The sequence below is a fragment of the Ursus arctos genome, unplaced genomic scaffold (assembly GCF_023065955.2).
Source record: "Ursus arctos isolate Adak ecotype North America unplaced genomic scaffold, UrsArc2.0 scaffold_23, whole genome shotgun sequence".
NCBI classification, from domain to species: domain Eukaryota; kingdom Metazoa; phylum Chordata; class Mammalia; order Carnivora; family Ursidae; genus Ursus; species Ursus arctos.
The window spans coordinates 36,481,590-36,505,167 of record NW_026622908.1 but is presented as its reverse complement, the minus strand read 5'-3'; the positions used below and the strand labels follow the sequence as shown (position 1 = coordinate 36,505,167).

General features: G+C 43.8%; 2 protein-coding genes and 1 pseudogene across 3 annotated transcripts in view; 2 read left to right on the top strand and 1 right to left on the bottom strand.

Annotated features, from left to right (window-relative positions):
* Nucleotides 1-3,171, top strand: part of LPXN (leupaxin) — a 35,977-nt gene extending 32,806 nt beyond the window's left edge. The window contains exons 10-11 of one of the 2 annotated variants that reach the window (XM_026487162.4): nt 1,459-1,607; nt 1,906-3,171. In XM_026487162.4, the coding sequence (XP_026342947.3) occupies nt 1,459-1,607; nt 1,906-2,175 (419 nt within the window). In that variant the 3' untranslated portion in view covers nt 2,176-3,171. The remainder of the gene's footprint in view (nt 1-1,458; nt 1,608-1,905) is intronic. The other variant, XM_057317488.1, reaches the window with a different exon arrangement.
* Nucleotides 3,172-10,096: 6,925 nt separating this feature from the next.
* On the bottom strand, nt 10,097-10,767 carry LOC113246516 (mitochondrial calcium uniporter regulator 1-like; annotated as a pseudogene).
* Nucleotides 10,768-22,319: 11,552 nt separating this feature from the next.
* On the top strand, nt 22,320-23,273 carry LOC113246417 (olfactory receptor 5B21). The gene has a single exon (XM_026487028.4). The coding sequence runs from the start codon at nt 22,323-22,325 to the stop codon at nt 23,271-23,273; it is 951 nt and encodes a 316-aa protein (XP_026342813.1). The 5' UTR covers nt 22,320-22,322.
* The last annotated feature ends 305 nt before the right edge of the window (nt 23,274-23,578 follow it).

Here is a 23,578-nt window from a genome sequence, read left to right as displayed (position 1 = left end):
TCAAGCCAGGGGCTTTTCTAACATTAGTCCAACTGTTAAAATATCCAGTATTACAGTATTTAAGAGAAAGCCCTTACACAGTAACAAATGGATTAATTTTTTTTTATTATGGAAATTGCTTCCTGCCTGGCTTCACCAAGTATCTGTGTTTTACCAAACTAATTTCCTCTAACTTCCACCCACTTTTCTACCCCCTTTTCTTGCTGGAATATTTAAAAGCAAATCATACAACTCTTAGGTCACAATTAAATACTTCAACATGCATCATCTTTAACTGATTAATCAGGACTTTTTTTTTTAACATAACTACCTTCACACCTAATAAAATTATTAATTCCTCATTATCATATAAAACCCACATCTAAACTTCTCAGATTTCTAAAACACGTCATTTGCTTGGTTTGTCTGAATCAGTTGGATCCAGGCAAAGTGTATGCCTTGCATTTCACCGTTTTACCTCTCAAAATTTAAAAATCCTGTAACAATTCTCTCTTTCCAATTTTTTAACATCATCAATTTGTTAAGAAACTGGAACCTATGTCCTGTAAAATGGTCCCTATTCTTGATTTGACTGGCTCCTTCCTTACGATGTTGAACTTATTTGCTTTGTCAGCCCACCCCCTATTTTTCTGAGATAAAAGTGGCAAATATTTTCTTCGGTTTGTCCCTTGTCTTGGCTTTGCTTACGGTGCTTTCGGTCATGCAGAAGTCATTCATCTGTATTTTTAATGGAGCTGAATTTATTGATTTTTAGCTTGATTTTGAAATTTGAGCCATGTTCACCACGGTTTTCTCATTCCCAGGTTAAAGAGGAACCCATTCATTTTTGATTCAAGTCTCTGTATGGTTTGAATTGTTACATTTAGAGTCTTGTATCCATTTGGAAATTATTTCATAGCCCTTTCTTTTTAAAGATTAAGCCCTCTTCTCCAGGTGCTGTTTTAGGTACTAGAGTACAACGTGACAAGACCAACAATATCTAGTTTCAAGGCTGTTGCTCCTGTGTGGGAAGACAGACCACAAAGATGGTTTCAGATCGTGGTAAATGCTAGAAAGATGATTTAAAAAAAGACGAGGTGATAGATACGGGCTCTAAGAGGCGCCTCTGATAAGGTGATATTTGAACCGCTTTCTGAATCATAAGGTAGGATTAGCCACGCCGAAGCCTGGGGCAAAGCTGTGCGGGCCAGGCGGTACTTAGCACAGAGGTGTCGAACAGGACTAGACCCTGATACTAAGTGCTGGGTACGAGCCGGGCCCAGCACTAACACACCTGCCCTGCATTAACTCCTGTATTTGTTTGTTTGTTTCTCATGTATTTCCTATGATGAGCTGCTGAGGTCCGTACTGAATATGAAGACACTGAGTTTGGGAGAGTTGAAATCATTGGCCTCTTCTCAGCCTAACGTGCTGGAAGGTGTCACCCCTCACCGTGAACTGTTGCTTTTACCTCTGCAGGCTTTCACGAGAAGGACAAGAAGCCATACTGCCGGAAGGATTTCTTAGCCATGTTCTCGCCCAAGTGTGGCGGCTGCAACCGCCCAGTGTTGGAAAACTACCTTTCAGCTATGGACACCGTCTGGCACCCGGAATGCTTTGTGTGTGGGGTCTGTACACTCGCTTCTCTTTTGGACGTAGGGAAAGTCCAGGGTCTTCCTTTCTGAGGGGCAGCACAGCAGCTGGGAAGAGGGTTCACAGCTTGGGGTGAGGGATTGATGTGGGCCCAATAAAAGGAGGCCCAAAACACAGCACCCAGTATGGGCATTTGCTCATCTCTTTTGCAAGTGGGTGATATTCTCGCCTCCACTGGTCAGGTAACTGGCCGGAATTTCAAGGCTGCAAGTTTTACTTTGCTGATGTTCTAATTCTTGACATCCTTTCCTTTCCCTTTGCTCTATCCCCCAGGACTGCTTCAGCAGTTTTTCCTCCGGCTCCTTCTTTGAACTGGACGGACGTCCGTACTGTGAGCTCCATTACCACCAGCGCCGGGGAACACTGTGCCACGGGTGCGAGCAGCCCATCACCGGCCGCTGCATCAGTGCCATGGGCCACAAGTTCCATCCCGAGCACTTCGTCTGCGCTTTCTGCCTGACACAGCTGTCAAAGGGCATCTTCAGGGAGCAGGATGACAAGACCTATTGTCAACCCTGCTTCGTGAAACTCTTCCCGCTGTAATCTCAGCTGAACCCACAGTGTCCGCAGATGCCCCACAGAACTTAATCCAGGAGGGGAAGGAGTAATTTGTCGTTATTGCTCCTCAGCTCAGTGGGCGTATAGAGAAAGCAACTTCTAGTTGCTGCATGGCTAGGCTCGTAGTCTGAGGTTTTCGATTTCTAGTCTTACTGTCTTTCTTGATCAGGTTCTTGGATTTAGGTCTGGGTCCTGCCACTCGTGCCTCTGCAGATTCGTCTACCACATGCACATTCATTCCACCACCGGTTTTCTCAGATTTCTCCCGTTTTCACTCCTGCGACGCCCCTCGTCCCTGGGCCTTTTCACGCCTCCCTCGTTTCCTTGTGACTCACTTTCCCATGACCAGTGCATTATCCTCACTGTCAGGAATCCTGAGGCCCTCCGAAGCTCTCTGCATCTCTCTTTGGTGTACTTCTCTTTTTCAAGAGGAAGTAGATTTTAACTGGAATACTTTGAGTACTGACACCACTGATAAATAAAACGGCTTTCAGTTTTAATGTCTTACTGTCGTGTTTGGAGAGAAACTGCTTCCTATGTTATATACTAGGCACTGTGTGCGGTTAAATCCATATCATATCTCTTGTTTACTTCCCTACAATAGGCACTTTTTCTTAATCAAAAGAAATTGAAAGGAGGGACTCCTGTGCACTAACTTTTCTCTTAGTTCGGGCCCATAACATTCATCTTATTTTATTTTTTGCAGTGAGATGATTGAATCATCTTAAAAGGTGGCAAAGCCTCTTAAAATTGTTTTCATCGCTTTGTTTACCCAAAGTGAAAAACCAGATCTCGGGGCGCCTGGGTGGCTGAGTCGTTAGGCATCTGCCTTCGGGTGTGATCCCAGCATTCTGGGATCGAGCCCCACATCAGGCTCCTGCTTTTTCCTCTCCCACTCCCCCTGCTTGTGTTCCCTCTCTTGCTGGCTGTCTCTTTGTCTGTCAAATAAATAAATAAATAAAATCTTAAAAAAAAAAAAAATCATCCGTGGTACTTTTACAAAAAAAAAAAAAAAGAAAAAGAAAAACCAGATCTCCACCACACACTTGAAAATTCATATTTGTATGCATTTCTACAAACTCATAAAATTGTGCATATTAAATAAGTCCAGTTTTTTAAATAATATTTTTATTATATTATGTTAGTCACCATACAGTACATCCTTAGTTTTTGATGTAAAGTTCCATGATTCATTATTTGCATATAACACCCAGTGCACCATGCAATACGTGCCCTCCTTAATACCCATCACCAGCCTATCCCGTTCCCCCACCCCCTCCCCTCTGAAGCCCTCAGTTTGTTTCCCAGAGTCCATAGTCTCTCATGCTTCATTCCCCCTTCTGTTTACCCCCCTTTCTTCTTCCCTTTCTTCTCCTACCGATCTTCCTACTTCTGTTCCATAAATGAGTGAAACCATAAGATAATTGTCTTTCTCTGCTTGACTTATTTCATTTTTTTTGTATACGAATTATGTCTCAGTAAAGCTGTTTTTAAAAAATGAAACACACATCTTCCTCAACTTCACAGTTATCTCAAAAAGACAAACAAAACGGTGGTTTTATCTCTCAAGAAAGTTGCTATAAAGGATCGTTTGATAATTTCCAGTTCAGATTAGGAAATCTAAGCCCCAAGAAAATCTCCATTTAATTATTTGTTCCTCTGCAAACCATCATAAGTATATTTGTAGAAAAGCTTGTCAGCTATTAATGAATCTTTCTCATGTCCTATCTCAAGTAAGCTTCGGAAGGAGTCCTGCTTCCTCAAAAGAGATATTGATAAAATCTGTACTATGCCTTTCTTACCATGGTCTTAAAATAATTGTGTGATTATTAAAAAACAAAAACAAAAAACCCAGAGTTTAAGGTGCTGAGAAAAATTCCTTTACCAGAGGTATTTTTAAAACTAGGACCAGTTTAATGTCTTTAGACTGGTATGGGAACAGGCTTCTTAGAGAATGATTCTCGTTAAACTGGATCACATCTGTCTCCTTCATGGGAATGGATCGCAAGGGGGTTTTGAGAATTACGAAGAAGCAGTAACAGTTAACAGGATCCTCAACGTAGCCAAGCTGCATGGGAGTTTCACACAGGGAGCCATTGGGCCTCCTGCCCTGTTTGGTTGAGACCGGACTAAGCAGAGTACTCTGTCCTCTTCCAAACACCCGCCTTACAGTAGCTGCACTCTGTGATGTCACGTGCAGGTGCCAGCCCGACAGCGCTCGTGGCTGCCTCGGCACTCCGACTAAGTCCACTTGAGGTTTTAGCCCTTAAGAATGTTCGGGTGCTAACTTTTTTTTTTTTTTTGAGGATTGGCTATTTTGAGATATCGATAGAATCTATATATTTAAAAAGTCAGAGAAAAGGCAGTGTTGACCAGGTGCAACTAAGAAGTGAAGACTTTTTCTCCTTACAACGAATGTAAGTGGTAATATTTACTCAAGAAGGGGAGGCTGCATTCAGGGCGTTTTAGCAGCAAGGAAACCATTCAAAAGAAGTTTCCTTAAAACACACACACACACACACACACACACACACACACACACACACGAGAAATACTGTTGCTCAAATTGATCGTCTACTTGTTTACTCTTGGTTCCGAGTAACTTCTAGCTTTGAAAAAATAAAATCCACCTTGAAGGAATGGGGCTTTCCCACCAGTGAGCATTATACCTATATCTCAATCTCTATATCTATTTCTCAAAGAGAAACTTCTCAATTCATTTGGCCGGTTATTCTTTGGAATAAGTATAGAGTCCTCCAAGGTGGAGGACAACAATGACTTTTCCATACAAGTTCCAGCAGGTACTTCTGCGGTGGAAGGATGGCTACCAGCCACATGCTGTCTCTTTCATGACCAGTAGAGGGAGGAAGAGCCCTTTTCCCCAGCTTTGCAAGTGAAAGTCCTGAGATTCATCCTCACTTGGAGCAGCTTAGGTCATTACTCACCAGTAATTTTTACTGGGAGAATGGATTATGCAGCTTGGCTTAAGACAAACCAGACCATTCCTAGAGTTAGGGGCAGGGCTAAGTTCCTGAAAGCACAAGGGCTGTACGGAGGAGATGTGCCTACTTTAAAAATCTGGGTACTGGTAAGGAGGGGGTCATGAATCTCAAATTTGTAGGACTGTATATTCGAAAACAAAAATATTAAAGCATTTCTGAGTTTCAAGGTAATACAGAAGGTAAGCAAGCAGATATCTCTAGTGCCGCAAGGGAACATGTCTGAGAACTTAACAGAAGTCCGAAGCAGAAGAGAGCCAGGAATGATGGTGTCATGAAGACCAGGGCCAGAGATACTGGCCTACAGATACAGCATTAAGAAGCATCAAAAGCAGCTTCAGTCTAGGAATCTGAAGAGGGAGCTCTTCCAGCTGAAATAAAGACTAGGAGTGACAACTTTCTTTAGGGGCAAGTGTCTTGGGCATGAGCAGGTGCCTACGAAGAAGGGCAGTGGTGGCAGCCACTCACACATGGGGCTGAAAAAGTGACCACCTACCCCCTAAATACTGTGGAGGCTGTGTTACCAGGTGGAACTCACTATTAGGGCAGCACCTAGGTGCTGAGAACCCAGAGCTCAAAGGAGAGATGGAAATATGCTGGGATCCACTGGATGAGAAAGAAAGAAATCTCAGATAAGAGCTGGGGCTTAGTTGTGCTTGTTGCAAATTTATAACTTTGCCAGGAGGCAGCAATGTCTCAAATTTATTCTGTAAGTAATGAGACAGTTTATGTAAGAGCTTTCTCCTTCCTGGATATGGCAAACGCATGGTAGCTAAATTAATTTTCTGTGGGAAGATATGTCCTAACTGCATTTAGGTTCATGGATCGTGGATTCTGGACAGTTGAACAGACCTGCTGGCATCCTGCTGAGCGACTCTTCTTCCCTCCTATTTTTGAATGTCACCACATCTCAACAAAGACTGTATTCTAGCAGGAACCCTTTGGCCCGGGATAACTTCTCCAGTTCCACTGAGAAGATGTCTCAGGTCACAGGTGCTGGTGGAAGAACTCCTATAGCTCAGCATGAGCAGACCAAGAGCTCAAAGAGGACTTTACTTCCTTTGAACTTGACTTAAAGTATGTCAACTTAATTAAACCTAAGTTATGTCCTATGACTGGACGTAATTGGGGATGTGAAATTGAATGGGAGAACCACATTGCTCCCATCTTTGGCCCGGGTGGTTAGGTGGGGCTGTCCATCCCTTAGCTCCCGGGACGGACACACATCTCAGGCCTGACCGGTGTGTGTTTTGTTCTTCTGCAAGGTGATTGGATCAAGAATAGTCACCTGACCCAAGCAAAGCCAACTAGATTTCCCCCAGGACCTTTGCTGGGTTTATTGGGAAAGAGGTATTCGCATGTGGTTGAGATTCTAGCTGTGACCATAATAAAAACCCATTGCTGCGGAGATATATCTTTATGGTCACTTGTGGGGAGTCTACCTGAGAGAGAGAAGCCAGCATAGAGGAAAGAATTGCTGAGTCATGAAGAGGCCATGTCTTGGAGCACCTGAATAGCTCAGCTGGTTGAGCGTCGGACTCTGGATTTGGGCTCAGGTCATGATCTCAGGGTTGTAAAATCGAGCCCAGAGTCAGGCTCCACGCTCAGTCAGGAAGTCTGCTTGGGATTCTCTCTCCCTCTCCCCGCCCCATTCTTTCTCTTAAATAAATAAGTAAATTCTAAAAATAAATAAATAAATAAGCCATGCCTTCTTTTCTGGAGCCACTCAATCCTACCATATCGACCCCTTAACCCCAGACTGGGAAGTTATATGATCAAATAAATCCTCTTTTTTGCTAAACTGATTTGAGCTGGAATACTGTCGCCAAAGAATTGTGTAAGCAGAACAGACATATTCTCTCCTTTATAGACCGAAGTCTTGTGAAATAATGGATAAATGGACAAACCCAACAGTGGCACTGTATGTACAATGCACGTCACATGCAAAACTTCCAGACAAATATCTGATCTCCCCAATGCTTCTTACGTGAGAGCACAAGGAAACACTTCGTATTTTAGGTCTGAGGCATCCCGTGGATAGCTGTATACTTAACATACAAACTTCTTATTCCTGTCCAAGTTGTTAGTAAAGCTGAGTAATGTGTATCAGTATCTCTAAGAGGAAGAAGGGAGGAGAGGGTGCTGTCATTCTCTATGCAAAAACATGTTGGAAATCATGTTTAATGTGCTGCTTTATCTAGTGCTCACCCAGAGAAAACGATTACAGCTTTAATGTTACTGTAATGCTGTGTATTCATAAGGAAAATAGTTTTAGAAAAATCTTGTTTTACTTGCAAACAAAAAAAAGGAAGAAAATTTAGAAAAGTTTTAGAGAATTGGATTTCCCTTTATCCTGAAAGTTTGGTACTTGACAAAAATTGGGTTTACAAGAGGTCGAGGAAGAGAAAGAAGACATTTATAGTGGTTCTGAGAGAGGATCTTAGGACACTTTTCAGTGCTTTGGAGGTTGACGGTGGTGATTTTCATTATGTTCAATGACACTTGGAAAATATGACTTTCTCTCTCCAGGTGCTCTTGCATTTTCAGACGTGAGTTAAGAAATATTAGAGGCTCAAAAGTAAAGTGAGGAGCTTGGAAGGAGAGACATTTTCCTAAAATAATCTGAAAATTTTGAAAGGCAGGGAAAGTGGGAAGGGAGAAAATTATAGGATATGTATGTAAGGAAACTTGTGAGTTAGGCAAGGTGAAATTTCCAGAGCTTCCAGCAAGGGAAGAAACATGGGTAAGAAGAAGGTGACCTACAACACGCTCTCTGTGAGGTAAAGAAAGGCAGTGGGGATGGGGGGAGTGGGTTGTCTGTCACTCACTTAATCCCCTATACAAACTGCGAGGGGTAGCTATTACTTATTTTGGAGTGTCTCTGAGTTTGGGTTTTCCTAGAAGTGGACCCCAAGGCTGGGACTTGTGTGCAATAATCTGTTGAGGAGGGGATCTCTGGGTATATATGTAGGAGAGAAGGGAAAATGAGACAGCAAAGGGAAGCAGGCCAGTTCAGTGTGCACTGATGAACAGGTGAGAGCTATGAGCGGGAAGGTGGAGCTCAGTGTTCTCGAGATCTCTGGAATCTATTGTGGGACCCATGGGATGTCAACCAATGCCACTACCCCACCTCTGCGTCCTCTAGGCTGCCCCACTTGCCCCAAGCAAGCTGGACTTGTTTCTGTGGCCAAAGAAAGCCCTTCATCTAAGTCCCAGGTGCTTGAAAGCTTTCAAAGACCACCAGTGTGCACCTAGCAGCCAATGCCAACAGATATGGGTGGGGAACTCACAGCGTCTGTTGAGGAAGTTACGAAGGGGTCAGCATGTAAGCTCATTAGAGAGTTCTTCCATTCACTCATCATCATAATACTTTGAAAGAACACCTTTGTTTGCAAAGCTCTAAAATATTGCCAGGTCTGGGAAGCTTAATGAATTTCATCTAGTGTAGTAAGTGGTAGAGGGGATTGAGGAGGAGAGGGGGCAAGGATTATTATTTCCAGTTTACCTATGGAAAAAAATGATCAATTACATGAAAGAGGTCACTCCATTTTTATGGTAACACTAGAACCAGACGAAAGTTTGCCTCGTCTTTGCTTGGGACACTGGCTCTTAGACTGAGGCTCTACATCAACGATGGAAAGCCCATCTCAGAAATATGGCCGGGCCGGTACATTTTCAGGAGACAAGTGAGGGCACCAGGGCAGGAAAGTGATCCACCGCCGTAGCCTGGGCCGTTTTTGGTTGTAGTATCAAGAACGGTAGCTTTGGCACCAGACAAATCAAAGTTCAAATGTTGATTCTTCCACTTAGCAAACTATGTAAACCTTGGTTAAGCCACTTATCTTTTCCAAATCTGTTTCATAATAGGCTAAATGTAGGGAATAATACCTCCCACACGGGTCTGCCGTGAGGATTAAGCAAGATAATAAGTGGAAAAAGGGCTTTGTAAACCACCCAAAACCATACATAAAAGGCTTTGACAAAGAGTCCAAGAACGACGTGAAGTCAACATCACTTCCTTCTCTGGTATTGCCATGGAGACTGTGAAACCATCGCAGGCTTTTCGTTGTTTCTGTGTGATTTTAGAAATCTTTTTTAAGGCTCAGGATGAAAGCTGATGGAATTGAAAATGCTGGGAGATTAGAAGAGCTTGAATTTGAGCCCATAATCTTCCTCTGCAGCAACATATTGACAAAGCAATGCTCGCAAGTGAGTGATTTCCACGGCACACGGAATCCATCCAGTTAGCTGCTCGCCACAGATAGAAAACAGCGAACCTGGGTTAAGGAAGCAGAGCCACAGGGAGGAAGTTCAGGAACCGTCCAGTGTTATGATTTTCACTGCCTGTCCGTGGCCTAATCATAATTCAAGGGAAATACCCAGGAAAATCCTTATCATCATTACTTCGATCAGTCTGCTGGGGCTACCATGACAAAACATCAGACGAGGTGACTTAAACAATAGAAATGTGTTTTCTCACAGTTCTGGATGCGGGAAGTCCAAGCTCAAGGGGTCACTAGTTTTGGTTTCTCCTGAGGCCTCTCTCTCTGGCTTTCAGATGGTCACCTTCTCACTGTGTCCTCACATGGCCCTTTGGCCACGTGCCTCCCTGGTATCTCTTCCTCTTCTTGTGAGGACACCAGTCCTATTGCATTGGGTCCCCACGCTCTGACTTCATTTAACCTTAATTACCTCTTTAAAGGCTCCTTCTCCAAACACAGACACATTGGAGATTAGGGCTTTGACATAGGAATTTTATGGGGGCATAAATCAGTCCAAAGCATTACTTCAAAGAATACAGTGGCAAAGATACAATTCTACATGCTTTCTGGTGATGCCACTCTGTTAGCTAATCCCAAACTCACCAATGGGCAACTTTTGATCTTTTTAAAAAAATAGACACCTTATTATATCCACAGGCGATAAAATCCCAGAGCCACCAATAGGCAGGTAAATACAGACCCGCTAAATATTTAATATTATCAAGCTTGTGTGACTGGAGTGTGGTTTTGAGGCTGGCAACCACAGGGTCTATCTTCCTGTCTGTCTGGATGAGGGTGGGATCTTGCTTGGCATGAAATACCACCATGTCTGTCTTCACTTCCAGAAGCTTCCTTTCATTCAATGAACACAATTCTTTTACTCTGCTTCTTTCTAAGTTGAAGTCAAACTTACTCTCTGTTCAGATTTTAATTACTTCATCCAGTAATTCTTTTAACAGATGCAGTTCCCATTTTATTTTCTCACTTTCCGCTCTGAAGATGAAAGTTCATTCTTCCCCAAAACAACTACTCCCTTTTCCACATTAGCACCCCGAGACATTATTTGCTGAAGAGTGATCTCGGCTTCATCTTGGTAACCAACCTTTGAAGTGATATTCCTGTTGGCCTCCATGGTCTTGACGAATGTATATATAGTATATAATGATTTCCGCTTGTTGTGTGGAAATCCCAATTTCTTTGAGGTAACGCAAGAAGTCATGGTTCACTTGGGACAACTTTGGGATGGGGGGCTTGCCTTCGGGTGTGGGTTTCCCTCCAACTCGGCTGGTCGCTCGTTCTGTTACCTTGTGCACCATCCCTTGAATTTTGATCATTTATTCATTCATTCCATGAACACGAACATCTCTTTTGAGATGTTTTGTGGAAAGGAAAGGTGAGTGAGAGAGGTTGCTTTAAGAGTAAGCCGAGTGGAGAAGTATTTTCTGGATGTTTGTGTGCTGAGAGGACGAGGGTCACAGCAATGAGGATGCTGGAGGTTGAGGTGAAGATTAAGATGAATATGAAGATTTAAGATGAAAATTTGATTAAACCACGTTCTGCAGGAGACAGATGAGGTGGGGGCAAGAGCCCAGATGAGAGTGTTAGCCTTAGGAATGAGGAATGTTCATCTTCTATGTGTTTATATATGGAAACGCGCTGCGATAGGACGGATGTTGGTTTCCTTTTCAAGGGTGGGAGATGTATTTCAAGGCACCAGTTTAAACAGTTCCTTTTTATTTTTCACCAACAAATAAACCTTCAAGGTTTACCAACTTACAAAGAGGTAATTTGCCATTTTTATTTCCCCGCCCCCTTTTTAAGTAGGCTCCATGCCTAACGTGGGCTCGAACTTGTGACTGAGATCAAGAGTCAAGTACTCTCTACCTACGGAGCCAGCCAGGTGCCCATTTCCATTTTTATTCTTAACGAGAATCACACGGTGCTTTTTTAAAACTACCACGTCTGGTGAGTTAAGGACAAATACATTTTTCATACGTGAGCTCCTCAGGTGACATTTCTGTGCCTAGATCTCTGTGCCTCATCCAATGTACTAAATAGAGAATCCAGTGGCATTTATATAATTCAGTAGGCCCCCACCGTCTACAGGCACTGTTCCAGGTTCCAGGAAGTAGCCTAAGAGGCATAAGACACAGTCTCTCTCCTCAAGGGGCTTACAGTCTAGGAATGGTCACACGTTCAGTCCTAATATGAACTTGTCCATGCAGGATAATTTCTTCCCTGAAAACATGGTCTTGAAAGACATAGGGATGTGGGGTGGCAGAAGAGAGAGTAGAAATTTTTCTTGACTTCCAATGGGGCTACGTCTGGATAAACTCAACTAAAGTGGGAAATATTGTAAATGTAAGTCGTACATCTAGCCTACCAACGATCCCTGCTTAGCCCAGCCTACCTTGCCTGCGCTCAGACAATGACATTAGCCCCCAGCTGGGCAAAAGCATCTCACGCAAGGCCTGCATTATAACCAAGTGTTGCCTGTCTCATGCAATTTATTAAATTCTGTACTGAGAGTGACCAGATAGTTGTGTGGGTAGAGAATGGTTGTGGGCGTATCAGTGGTTGACACTTGTGATGGCAGGGCTAACGGGGGCTGCGGCTCGCTGCCCCAGCCCCGCATCCCGAGAGAGGATTGTACCACATATCACTAGCCCGGGAAAAAAAATGACCATTGAAAATTCGAAGTATGCTTTCAGCTGAATGCATATCGCTTTCACCTGAACGCGTATCACTTTCACACCATCATAAAGTCGAAAAGTCATGAATTGAGCCATCCTAAGTTGGGGGCTACCTGCATTAACTTCTGAGAAAGGAAACAAAAGGAGACAGAAAATATTCAGAACCAAATATTATAAGGCACTTTGGGAAAGTGTTGTACATAGAAGGCCACACAGGTTTTCCATAACCCCAGAGAAAAACTTCACGGTGGAGATGGCTTTCATTTGAACTTGTAAGTGAAAGAGATAAAACTGAGCATTCTAACCAGAGCGGAAAGCATGAAGTAAGGCGAAGGGGGAAGTGTGTATGGTGTGGCAGGTGGAGAAAGGAGCTTGTCTGTGGATCTCCTTTGGGCCACACGCTTGTGGTAGCCATTTTGGGGCTTGTGAGGATAAAAGGTAGAATGCACCGTGGTTATGAAGAGAAGTCAAGCTGAAAAGGTTGGTGGGGACTAGTTTGCTTTGAACATCAGATGGCTGAGGCTGCACGTTATCCTGTTGGCAGCAAGCGCCATCATGGTTTTGAACATGGTGGACTGAAGAGAGTGGGAGGCAGTGGGGGAGGGCCATGCCTGAGTGGAGGTTCCAAGCTCAGCTCCATCGTCCCACTGGATTTTAGTTACAAAGCACAGAATCGAAGATAAGATTATTAATAATTTGACGATGTGAACTGCAGAGCATTAAACCCCTAGAATGGGGCCTTCTTAACACAGGGCCCTGCATGACTACACTGGATGTGTGTCTGTGAAGCCGGCTCTGGAGTGACCTATAAGAATATTGTTTCTGTGGAAGCAGAGGGGTAGTTGAAGCTACAATGGAAGGAGGATAGAATGGCAGATGAGGGAAACCACCCTTCATAAATTTTGATGGTAGAGGCCCTGGGGTAGCACAAGGGTCTGTTAGGGTGGGAGAAAGCCTTTTGAGAGTTTTGGGGGAAGGGATGGCTGGCTTAGCCATGTTTGTGGACAAATGGGGTAGGAGTGAGGAAGCGAGGGCATAGAGAATGGGCAGTAATTGTTGTAGTGAGATCTCATAAAAGTAAGTTGAGGCAGGATCAACAGTATGTGAATGGAGGGGACCACCCCAGAAAAGAGGAAAGACGCTCTAAGATAGGAAGGTGGAAGGAGGCAGGATGGATTCAAGACGTGGCTGAGGCGAAGCTAACGTCAGATGGCCTCCTCTCAACAAAGGAGGGGAGAGATATCACCCTCAGAGAATGCAGGTACCTGAGTGGGGCTCAGGAGTCGACAGAAGCTCAGGAAATTCTGGGGAGTCAGTGGATAGACATAAGCCAGGAGTTTTAGAGCCCTGGGTTTCCATTACGCTGCTGATCAGCGGCCTGGCTTTAGGCAGATCACGTCACCTCTATGAGTCTGTTTACTCCTGGAGAAAATTAGATATTTACAAAATAACACACATTTATACGGTGCTTAGTATTCTGAGTACTTTGCATCCATTAACTTAATTAATTCTCACAACAGCCCTGTAATGAGAAATCCAGGAATGGAGAGGCTAACGGACTTTATGAGCCTTCCAGGCATTAGTGGGGAGAGCTGGGATTTGAACCCACGCAGGTGCCTGGGGGGGCTGTGCTTGTCCCCTCTGGGCTTTGGTGTTTTGTGTGCCATACACCCAGTGATCTCTTAGTTCATAAAATGTGCTGACATGCGCTGTGTCCATGAAATTAACTTTTTAGACAGACTAGCAGCTTCCTGACTCTAACTTAATGAAGACCAGCCCTCCTTCCCAGCCAGCACCCCTGGGAACGGCTCATCACACGGAAGAAATGAAATGGCCGCAAGGTGGCGGCATTAACTCAGAGATGGATGGGAGACGAGGCTGGCTGGGCTTGAACTAGCTAGCCCCCAAGTCAGATTGGCCCCTTTCTTGCCCTTCATTTTTCTGAAATCCCAAGGTATAACTATTTGGATGTGAAGCCACTATTTAATCTTGTGAGGGGAATAACTGCTGAAGGAGGCAGAGAAGTCAAAGCAGACATATTCCCTGGGGGACTCAAGGGTGTTCCAGAGGGAAAATGAAGAAGACACATTCAGTGCCGTGAGAAGCTGATGAGGCTCAAAGTGACCATGTATCTGAGGTGTCCATTCGGTAAGCAGGGCTCTCACTCACCACTACCCAGGACCATTCCACTCCATCATGATAATAGTCTTCATTTTCAGCTGTGTAATTTTTAAAATATTAAACACTGATAAAGAAGAGTATTAAAATATTTTATAGAGCCAGGTGTTTTGGCTAGATTATCTCAGTTGTTAATATTGGTCCAGAAGTGAAGTTTTCTCTGCTTTCCTCCTCCGCCCTTCTGTCTTCTCTCCCCTTCTCTTCCTTTTCTTCTTCTCCTTCCTTTCCTCTCCCTCTTTCTCTTCTTCCTCCTCTTCTTCTTCTTCTCCTCCTCCCTTTCCCCTTCCTTCCCCTCCTTCTTCTTTTCCTTCTCCTCTTTCCTCTTCTTCCTCTCCTTCCCCCTCTTCCCCTTCTTCCCCCTCTTTTCCTCCTCTTCCTCCCTTTCTCCCCCTTCTCCCCCCTCTCACCCTCCTTCTCCTCCTCTTCCTCCTTCTTGCTCTTCTTCTCTCTTCACTTTCTTCATCTCTCCCCCTTCTCTCTCTATTTTCCCCTTGGTTGCTGTATTGATCAAATAAAATAATAAGGAGGAATCGAGTCTACAGAGTTGGATGTGTGGGTCAGGGGATTAGAGGCTACAAAATTCCAAGAGCGGCACAAAAACTCCTTGGTCTCATTTGACCTAACTTGTCACCTATTTGGCCATTTCTTATTTCTTTTTTTTTTTTATAAAAAAAATTTTTTTTTTCAATTTGTTCTAACAGGAAATTTTTCCATGAACATTTTTTCATGAAGAAAAAAGTAAATAAGTTTCGCTGGTGTAGCCAACTTGACGGGAACAGGCATTTGTGCGACCCTATGAGAAATAGGACGCTTTTCTGGATTCTGAGAGCATCCCCGCTCTTCCACAGTGACTCCCACAGGAGCTGTACAGCAAAAAGTGTAAAAGTACATGGACTCTGAGTCAGACAGCCTTGAGCTTGTCCTCGCTGGAACCACAAGGGGCCCCGGGTTTGTCTGGTATATTCTGGTTCTAAAACCAGTCATTTCTCCAAGGAGCCCTTGTTCCTTCTCTTGGAAAACATTATTCGAAAACAAGACCTGGGCCGCAGGTATATACTGAAGTTTTCATACCTGTGAAATTGGAAAGGAAATGCATTTCTTGTAGAGTTGTGCGAACTTTAAGTGGACTAACACATGTAGGTAACGAGGGCCGGACCCAGAGGAAGCACCTACTATCTGACAATTCAGGAGGGGCTGAAATAGAATCCGCTTCCTGTCAGCTCCACGTTAGCGCCCATTGAAAACCAGATTGGTTGGGGAAGAAAAACTTCCTGCAACTGTTTTGATCCACAGAGCTCCTCGGAACTTGGAGCTCTTCAGTCCGAGCCGAGCTGAGGTAATGTGGAGATTCTGAAGTTTATCATCTACATTTGGCATTGAAAAAGTTCTCCCCATTTAGGCGCCTGGGTGGCACAGCGGTTAAGCGTCTGCCTTCGGCTCAGGGCGTGATCCCGGCGTTCTGGGATCGAGCCCCACATCAGGCTCCTCCACTATGAGCCTGTTTCTTCCTCTCCCACTCCCCCTGCTTGTGTTCCCTCTCTCGCTGGCTGTCTCTATCTCTGTCAAATAAATAAATAAAATCTTAAAAAAAAAAAGTTCTCCCCATTTAGTCTCAGAGAAAGAGCCAAATCCCAGTACCCACAAGAAATCTGTGGGCTGAGGAAGGACAGTTGGACTGTCCAGCTCCTTTGAAGATATTTTTGATGGAACTTGAGATCAATAATTTTCGCCTGTGCTTGAAGAACTGGGGCCCCCCTGGGGCCTGAAGGCTCTTCCGCATCACGCCACTGTTTCATTCCCTCAGGAAAGTGGCGTTTTGATGGCTTGTTTGCCTGAGCCCTGGGTTGGGGTTGGGACCTTGGGGGAACGTCTCTCCAGAGGATCCCACATCTGCCTGGCGGCCAGCTCCTGGTTGGCCCCGGCCCCCTCACAGTTTGCTATATTCGCTTGGGCTCTGAAATAAACTGTAAACCCAGCCCAACTGCCTTTACACTTTTACCACATAGCCTGAGGAAATCTTCTACTATTTGAAATCTGAGGTTCTCAGAGACTAAACAGCTTTGCTTTCCTTTTTCAGATTCAAAAAGTCTGGTGCTTGAAGGCGGTTAGTTCTGAACTGAGATCTCATAATTCCCCAGGAACCAGGTATGTTTTCCCTGACCTTTTCTAAAGCAGCATTCTTCACAGGTGGGTGAAAATAACGGGTTTGTCTAGGAGAAGGGGGTTCAGAAGTAGGTATTAAAAATGACTCAATTCTATTTTCTTCATTCTCCTCTGCCACAGCTCATAAAACATGGAGACGGAGTGAGCCTCCCATAGGTAATTTTGGCTCACCTTGTCTTTTTTTTTTTTTATAATAATTTTTTATTACGTTATGTTAGTCACCATACAGTATATCCTTAGTTTTTGATGTAGTGTTCCATGATTCATTATTGGCGTATAACACCCAGTGCACCATGCAATACGTGCCCTCCTTACTACCCATCACCGGCCTATCCCATTCACCACCACCCCCAACTTTGAAGCCCTCAGTTTGTTTCCCAGAGTCCACAGTCTCTCATGGTTCATTCTCCCTTCTGTTTACCCCCCCTTCATTCTTCCCTTCCTTCTCCTACCGATCTCCCTGCTATTTCTTATGTTCCATAAATGAGTGAAACCATATGATAATTGTCTTTCTCTGCTTGACTTATTTCACTTAGCATTATCTCCTCCAGTCCCGTCTGTGTTGCTGCAAATGTTGGGTAATCGTTCTTTCTGATGGCTGAGTAATATTCCATTGTATATATGGACCACATCTTCTTAATCCAGTCTTCTGTTGAAGGGCATCTCGGCTCCTTCCACAATTTAGCTATTTGGCACACCTTGTCTTTTTTTTTTTTTTTTTAAAGATTTTATTTATTTATCTGACAGAGATAGAGACAGCCAGCAAGAGAGGGAACACAAGCAGGGGGAGTGGGAGAGGAAGAAGCAGGCTCATAATGGAGGAGCCTGATGTGGGGCTCGATCCCATAACGACAGGATCATGCCCTGAGCTGAAGGCAGATGCTTAACCGCTGTGCCACCCAGGCGCCCCATGGCACACCTTGTCTTAAACAGAAACGGACATAGTCATGGCCAGATAGAATACTGATACCAGTCGGTGTTAATAAAACCCAGAAGCCATGTTTGTCGATTGATCAACAGTTAACAGAAAAAGAAAGAAATTGGTTTGTACTGAACACCTACCAAAGACCACAGAGTGGCTGGATTTTTCCATATTTTATCTTACTGAATCCTCTATTGGTAGAGGGAAATTGACTTGCCTACAGTTGCCCAGCTAGTAAATGTTAAAACTATTATTCTAACTCAACTGTTGAGCTTCTAGTCCATTCATTCATCCATTCATTCAACAAATATAGAAGAGCGTAGCGTGTGCCTGGTGCCAGTGTAGACGGTGAATAACGATGTGCAAAACAGTGACAGACCTTGTCTCTTTCTTCGTGAAATTCAGTCCAGTCCTTTTCCATTGAGAACCTTCTTTGGAACTCCCCAAAATGGATGTGATGCCCAGGGCTGAGTCTTCAAACCCCTTTAGAAACAACTGGATGAAACTTTTATTTCCAGACTCTCTATCTTGGTGGTTTAAGCTTCTAAAATTCCTCAAGTTTTAATGTTTTTCAGGTTTCAACACACTCTCTTATTTCTTATTTCTTAAAGAAAGTGGTCTATCCCATATTATCTTCAAATATTTCAAAACGTCTTTATTCTTTCAAGGTTCCTTCCAACATTTCTTTTAGGCCTTTTGAGGACTTGGGTAAGAGAAATACCATGGCAGGAGCACCATGCGGTTTGGGTTCTGGCCTTGAAACCCTTCAGGGATGGCGCTGGGGAAAAGAAGCCTCCAGATTTTTCTTTGCTGCTCTGGGTCCAGACACATTAATCAACAGTGACTGCAATGCATAATGGAAAGGGTTGTCCATCATGAGAACATAGAAAATGCCTTGCATATTAATTGCTAACATATGAAGATGTCTGTCTGGGGCAGTTCAGTAGAGGGAGTGTGTGATAACTACAGCTTAGGTGAATATAATCGAGTGGTCAGTTCTGACCAAGGAAATTGATCAAGCACATGTTTTGAGAAGGTGCTTTGGAATAGAATTCAGAATCCATGCTTTCAGCGGCCTTTCATTCTTGGAGTTTTTCCAGGTTGTTTATCCTCTCTTGGGTTGTGGAAGAGGTTGGTTTGTGAGCTAGGAGGGTGAAGTTCTTGTTAGTCAAAGGATCACAGTGCGTAATAAGTGGTTTTCCCTTCCTGGTCTCCCTCCACCAATGAGCGGTGATATTTGGCTGGAGCTCCAAACCTTGACCTAACCGCTTTATCTCATTAAGTCTTAGTTTCTTCATGTATGTATTTGTACATGAATATAGGTGTTTTTTATGTGTATGTGCACGTGCTGTAAGATGTATAGTATATGTGACTCATGGAATTGCGATTAAATGTAGAACAACTGAACACAAATAGAGTTTTATAAACTCTAGAAGTGTGGTTCTCAACTGGGGACAATGCCCCCGCCCCCGGGAACATTTGAAGCATTTGGGAGTGTCTGGAGGCATTGTTGGTTGTCACAACTGGTGGGCGGAGGCCAGAGATATTGCTCAACATCCTACACTTCGTAGGACAGCCCCCCACCCCTACCCCCTTCTTTCACCTGCAACCAAAGACCTGTTCAGCCCATAAGGTCAGTAACAGGCAGGTTGAGAAATCCTGCCTTGGGGCCTTGCATAGATATTGCAACTTAGTAATTGTGTGATCTCAAGGGGTACTACATACCTCAGGGTTTAATATGTAAGATCAAGAAATTGCCTATCCCAGATGATAAGATATTGTAATGGCGAAATTATAGAGAACAAGCACATGCCAAAAGTCAAAAGGAAAAAAAAATCAAAGGACTGGATCAACGTAATGGAAAGTGCTACAGTTTGGAAAGTTAGTTGGGACATTATGGGATGGGAATCTATCAATAAGCAAGAGCGGATGAAAAATATACAATCGTAGGATTTATCCTAAGGAAAAAGAAAAGAAGGAGGAGTCATGTGCAGGGGTATTCACTGGAACATTGTAAAGGGGAAACACTGGAAAACAAGGAGTGGGGTGGTGATGCTGGTTCCTGTCCAGTAGCGTTTCACAGGCTGGCTGAGCCCGTCCTTGTGACCCGCGCACAGCACTGGGGTGTGTAGCCCTCACCCAGACAGGACAGGTTTGGCAATCTCCTTGTTTGGTGCTGTAAGAAAGGCTCCTAGTGGTGAGCATAGTGTATTGTATAGAATTGTTGAATCGCTATGGCGTTTACCTGAAACTAACGTTACGTGGTGTATTAACTATACAAAAAAAAAAAAAAAAGGCTCCTTAATCTGGAGATCGCAGCTGCTTTCCAAGGTAAGCCAAGGTCAAGCAAAGCTGAGGCATTTTCCCCTTCTTATCCCTGTTTGTCCCTTCCTGTCCTTCCTCCACACTTTCTCAGTGTCCCTTGTCTGAGCCCTCCCCGTGCTCTGCTTCCAGGGACAGGAAAAGCCCGGAATTGCCTCAGGCTGAGGGAAAACAACAGCAAGAGAGACCAAGCACTCGAATGGGGACACAAGCCCTTCCCCAGGTCTTCTGGCTCCATTCACACTGTTGTTTCTGAATATTTTTCATACCACAAATCTAAGCTAATATTTTGGCAGGAGGCATGGGTGAGCTAGACGAGAGAACAATAAGCCATTTGTTGTGGAGTTAGGTAGCATGAAAAATGTTTAAACACATTGCTGTTGATGTTCTGTTCCATTCATCAAGTATTTATCTATGTGTGCCAAGGGGCCACAGTAGGCTGGGTGGGCCAGAGCCGGTGAAGACAAAGGTCCCAAGAGGCTCAGAGCTAGTTATGGAGCTGGGTGGTTGCCCAGCTAATTGTGTGGTAATCAAGCTGGACTAAAGTGCTTTGAGAGAGCAGAGAAGGGAGGACTGAATAGTAACCGGCATCAATCACAAAGATAGTTAACACATAGTGTCGTACGTGTCAGGAGTAGAATCTAGTGATTCGTCACTTACATACAACACCCCGTGCTCATTGCAAGTGCCCTGCTTAGTGCCCATCACCCATTTAGCCCATCCCCCACCCACCTCCTCTCCAGCAACCCTGTTTGTTCCCTAGAGTTAAGAGTCCCTAATGCTTTGCCTCCCTCTCTGTTTTTATCTTATTTTATTTTTCCTTCTCGTCCCCTATGTTCACCTGTTTTGTTTCTTTCCACATATGAATGAAATCATACGGTATTAGTCTTTCTCTGACTTGTTTTACTTTAACATATTACCCTCTAGTTCCATCCACATCATTGCAAATGGCAAGATTTCATTCCTTTTGATGGTTGCATAATATTCCATTGTATATATACACCACATCTTTATCCATTCATCTGTCAGTGGACATCGAGACTCTTTCCATAGTTTGGCTCTTGTGGACATTGCTGCTGTAAACATTGGGGTGGGGTGTGTGTGTCCCTTTGAATCATTATTTTTGTATCTTTTGGATAAATACCTAGTAGTGCAATTGCTGGGTCAGAGGGTAGCTCTATTTTTAACTTTTTGAGGAACCTCTGTACTGTTTTCCAGAGTGACTCTACCAGTTTGCATTCCCACTAGTAGTGTAAGAGGGTTCCCCTTTCTCCACATCCTCACTAACATCTGTTGTTTCCTGAGTTAATAATAAAGATTTCTGATTTCTGATAGGAGGTGAGGACATCTATATCTGCACATAAATACATAAAAGTCGATTGAATTGCTGTTGAAGAATAAACTCACAAAGACATTAAGGGTTGTGATTAATACCTCAGACAGACCAAGGTTTTCATTCCACTTCCAGGACTTCTTAGTTATGTGACTTTGGACAATAGTTACTATCATTATTATTATTATCGTTATCATTATTATTATTATAGCTTTCCAGTCCCATCTAAAAGCTACTAGATATCAAGAGCAGATAGTAGCCAGAAAAAGGAGAGCAAGCATAAAATATACTGTCAACTGGAAATAATCTAAGGAAGAGAGCAAAATGCTCTATCATGGAGCACTGTCCATAAAGGTGAAAAACTGGAATTGAGGGAGTGGGGTATCATTATGCAGTTTCTCCTTGTGTGAAGGGAGGAAAATAACAGGATCAAACCCAAAGAGTTAAATGAGTTAACTATGAGTAAAGCCTAGCATATAGTGAGCTGTTGTTATGACTTCTGTGATTACTACCATTTAGTTATATGTGCATGGAAAATGTTAGGAAATCTCCTTGGAGGCTATATTCTTGGAAATGGAATAAGAAGACAAGAAATAAGGGATTTCTACTTTTTACTTCTTACTATTCTCTTTTTGATTTTTTAAAAAAAGATTTTTATTTATTTATTTTAGAGAGAGAGTGTGTGTGCAGGAGGGGGTAGGGGCAGAGGGAGAGGAAGAGGGAAGGCAGACTCCCCTCTGAGCTGGGGAGCCCAACCACAGGATTTGACTCAATCCCAGGACCCTGAGATCATGACCTGGGCCAAAACCAAGAGTCAGACGCTTATCTGACTGAGTCACTGAGGCACCCCTCTCTTTTTGATTTTTAAAAATGGAATAAATAAAATTTTAAAAACTATGCTACTAGAATTTTCATAATTTATTTTATACGATGTAAACAGGCAGGATAATTCAAACTCTGAATGTATGGGACTTTGGATTCAGGAATATAAAAGTGTAACCTTTGATTCCGACCCCCACTGACTAGGTAATTTTAGTCAATATTAAGCTCCTCGAGCCTAAACTTTCTCATCTGTAAAATGGGTATAGTAGCACCTCCCTCGTAGGATTCAGTGCTCTGATATAATGGAAGGGTCTTGCATGTGCCTAACACACTGTCGACACATACTGGTTTGCTATTTTCATACCATCCCGTAATCCCTCCTACACTTTCTTTCACTGACTCTTCTTTAATCACCAGACGAAATTCAAGTTGACCTCAATGAAGAATAGCACGGAAGCCACAGAGTTTATCCTCCTGGGATTAACAGATGACCCCAATCTTCAGGTCCTCCTCCTCCTGGTATTTTTGTTCATCTACCTCATCACTCTGGTTGGGAATGGGGGGATGATGGTGATCATCTGCTCAGACCCCCATCTCCACACTCCAATGTATTTCTTCCTCGGTAACCTCTCCTTCGTAGACCTGGGTTACTCATCAGCGGTAGCCCCTAAGACAGTGGCCACCCTGCACTCAGGGAACAAAGTCATCTCCTACAACGGCTGTGCTGCCCAGTTCTTCTTCTTTGTGGGTTTTGCCACTGTCGAGTGCTACCTCCTGGCCTCCATGGCCTATGACCGCCATGCAGCCATATGCCGGCCTCTTCATTACACCACCACCATGACAGCAGGTGTGTGTGCCCTCCTGACTGTTGGCTCCTATGTCTGTGGCTTCCTCAATGCTTCCATTCACACTGCGAACACCTTTAGACTCTCGTTCTGCGCTTCTCATGAGATTAATCATTTTTTCTGCGACAGTCCTCCACTCTTGGCTCTCTCATGTTCCGACACACGCATCAGCAACTTGGCTGTCTTCTATGTCGTGGGCTTCAACGTCTTCTTCACCCTCCTGGTCGTCCTCATCTCTTACCTCTCCATATGCATCGCCATTCAAAGGATGCGTTCTGCTGAAGGACGGAAGAAAGCCTTCTCCACCTGTGCCTCCCACCTCACTGCCGTAACCATCTTCTATGGGACTATCATCTTCATGTACCTACAGCCCAGCTCCAGCCAGTCCATGGACACCGACAAAATTGCTTCTGTGTTTTACTCGGTGGTGATTCCCATGCTGAACCCCTTGATCTATAGCCTCAGAAACAATGAAGTAAAAAATGCTCTCTGGAAAGTCCTCAACAAACTTTATCCCCAATCTGGAAGTGTGCGTCAGAACTAGGTGGGTAACTGAGGGATAAACCTCCCCCCAGATCTCGATGCCATCGCGACTTCCGAGGTTTGGCAAATTTCAGAGCTTTCTTCTCCAAGAACAGTGGTTACTTCTGCTACTTGGAGAAATTATGAAAGAAGCACTTGGAAATGTCTCGCTCAGGGAGATAATCTTATATTTAGTGAACAACAACATTGGACCTTTAAACCCTTCTTGCACTAGTTTCTTGATATGATTCAAAGCAGAAGATCAAAGCATAAACTGAATCCACTGAATTTCCCCTCCCTATTTTTAATTTTAAGAAATTTCCACTC

What these genes read in the sequence shown, in the direction of transcription:
- LOC113246417 (XM_026487028.4), top strand. Translation starts at nt 22,323, where the DNA reads ATGAAGAATAGCACGGAAGCCACAGAGTTTATCCTCCTGGGATTAACA.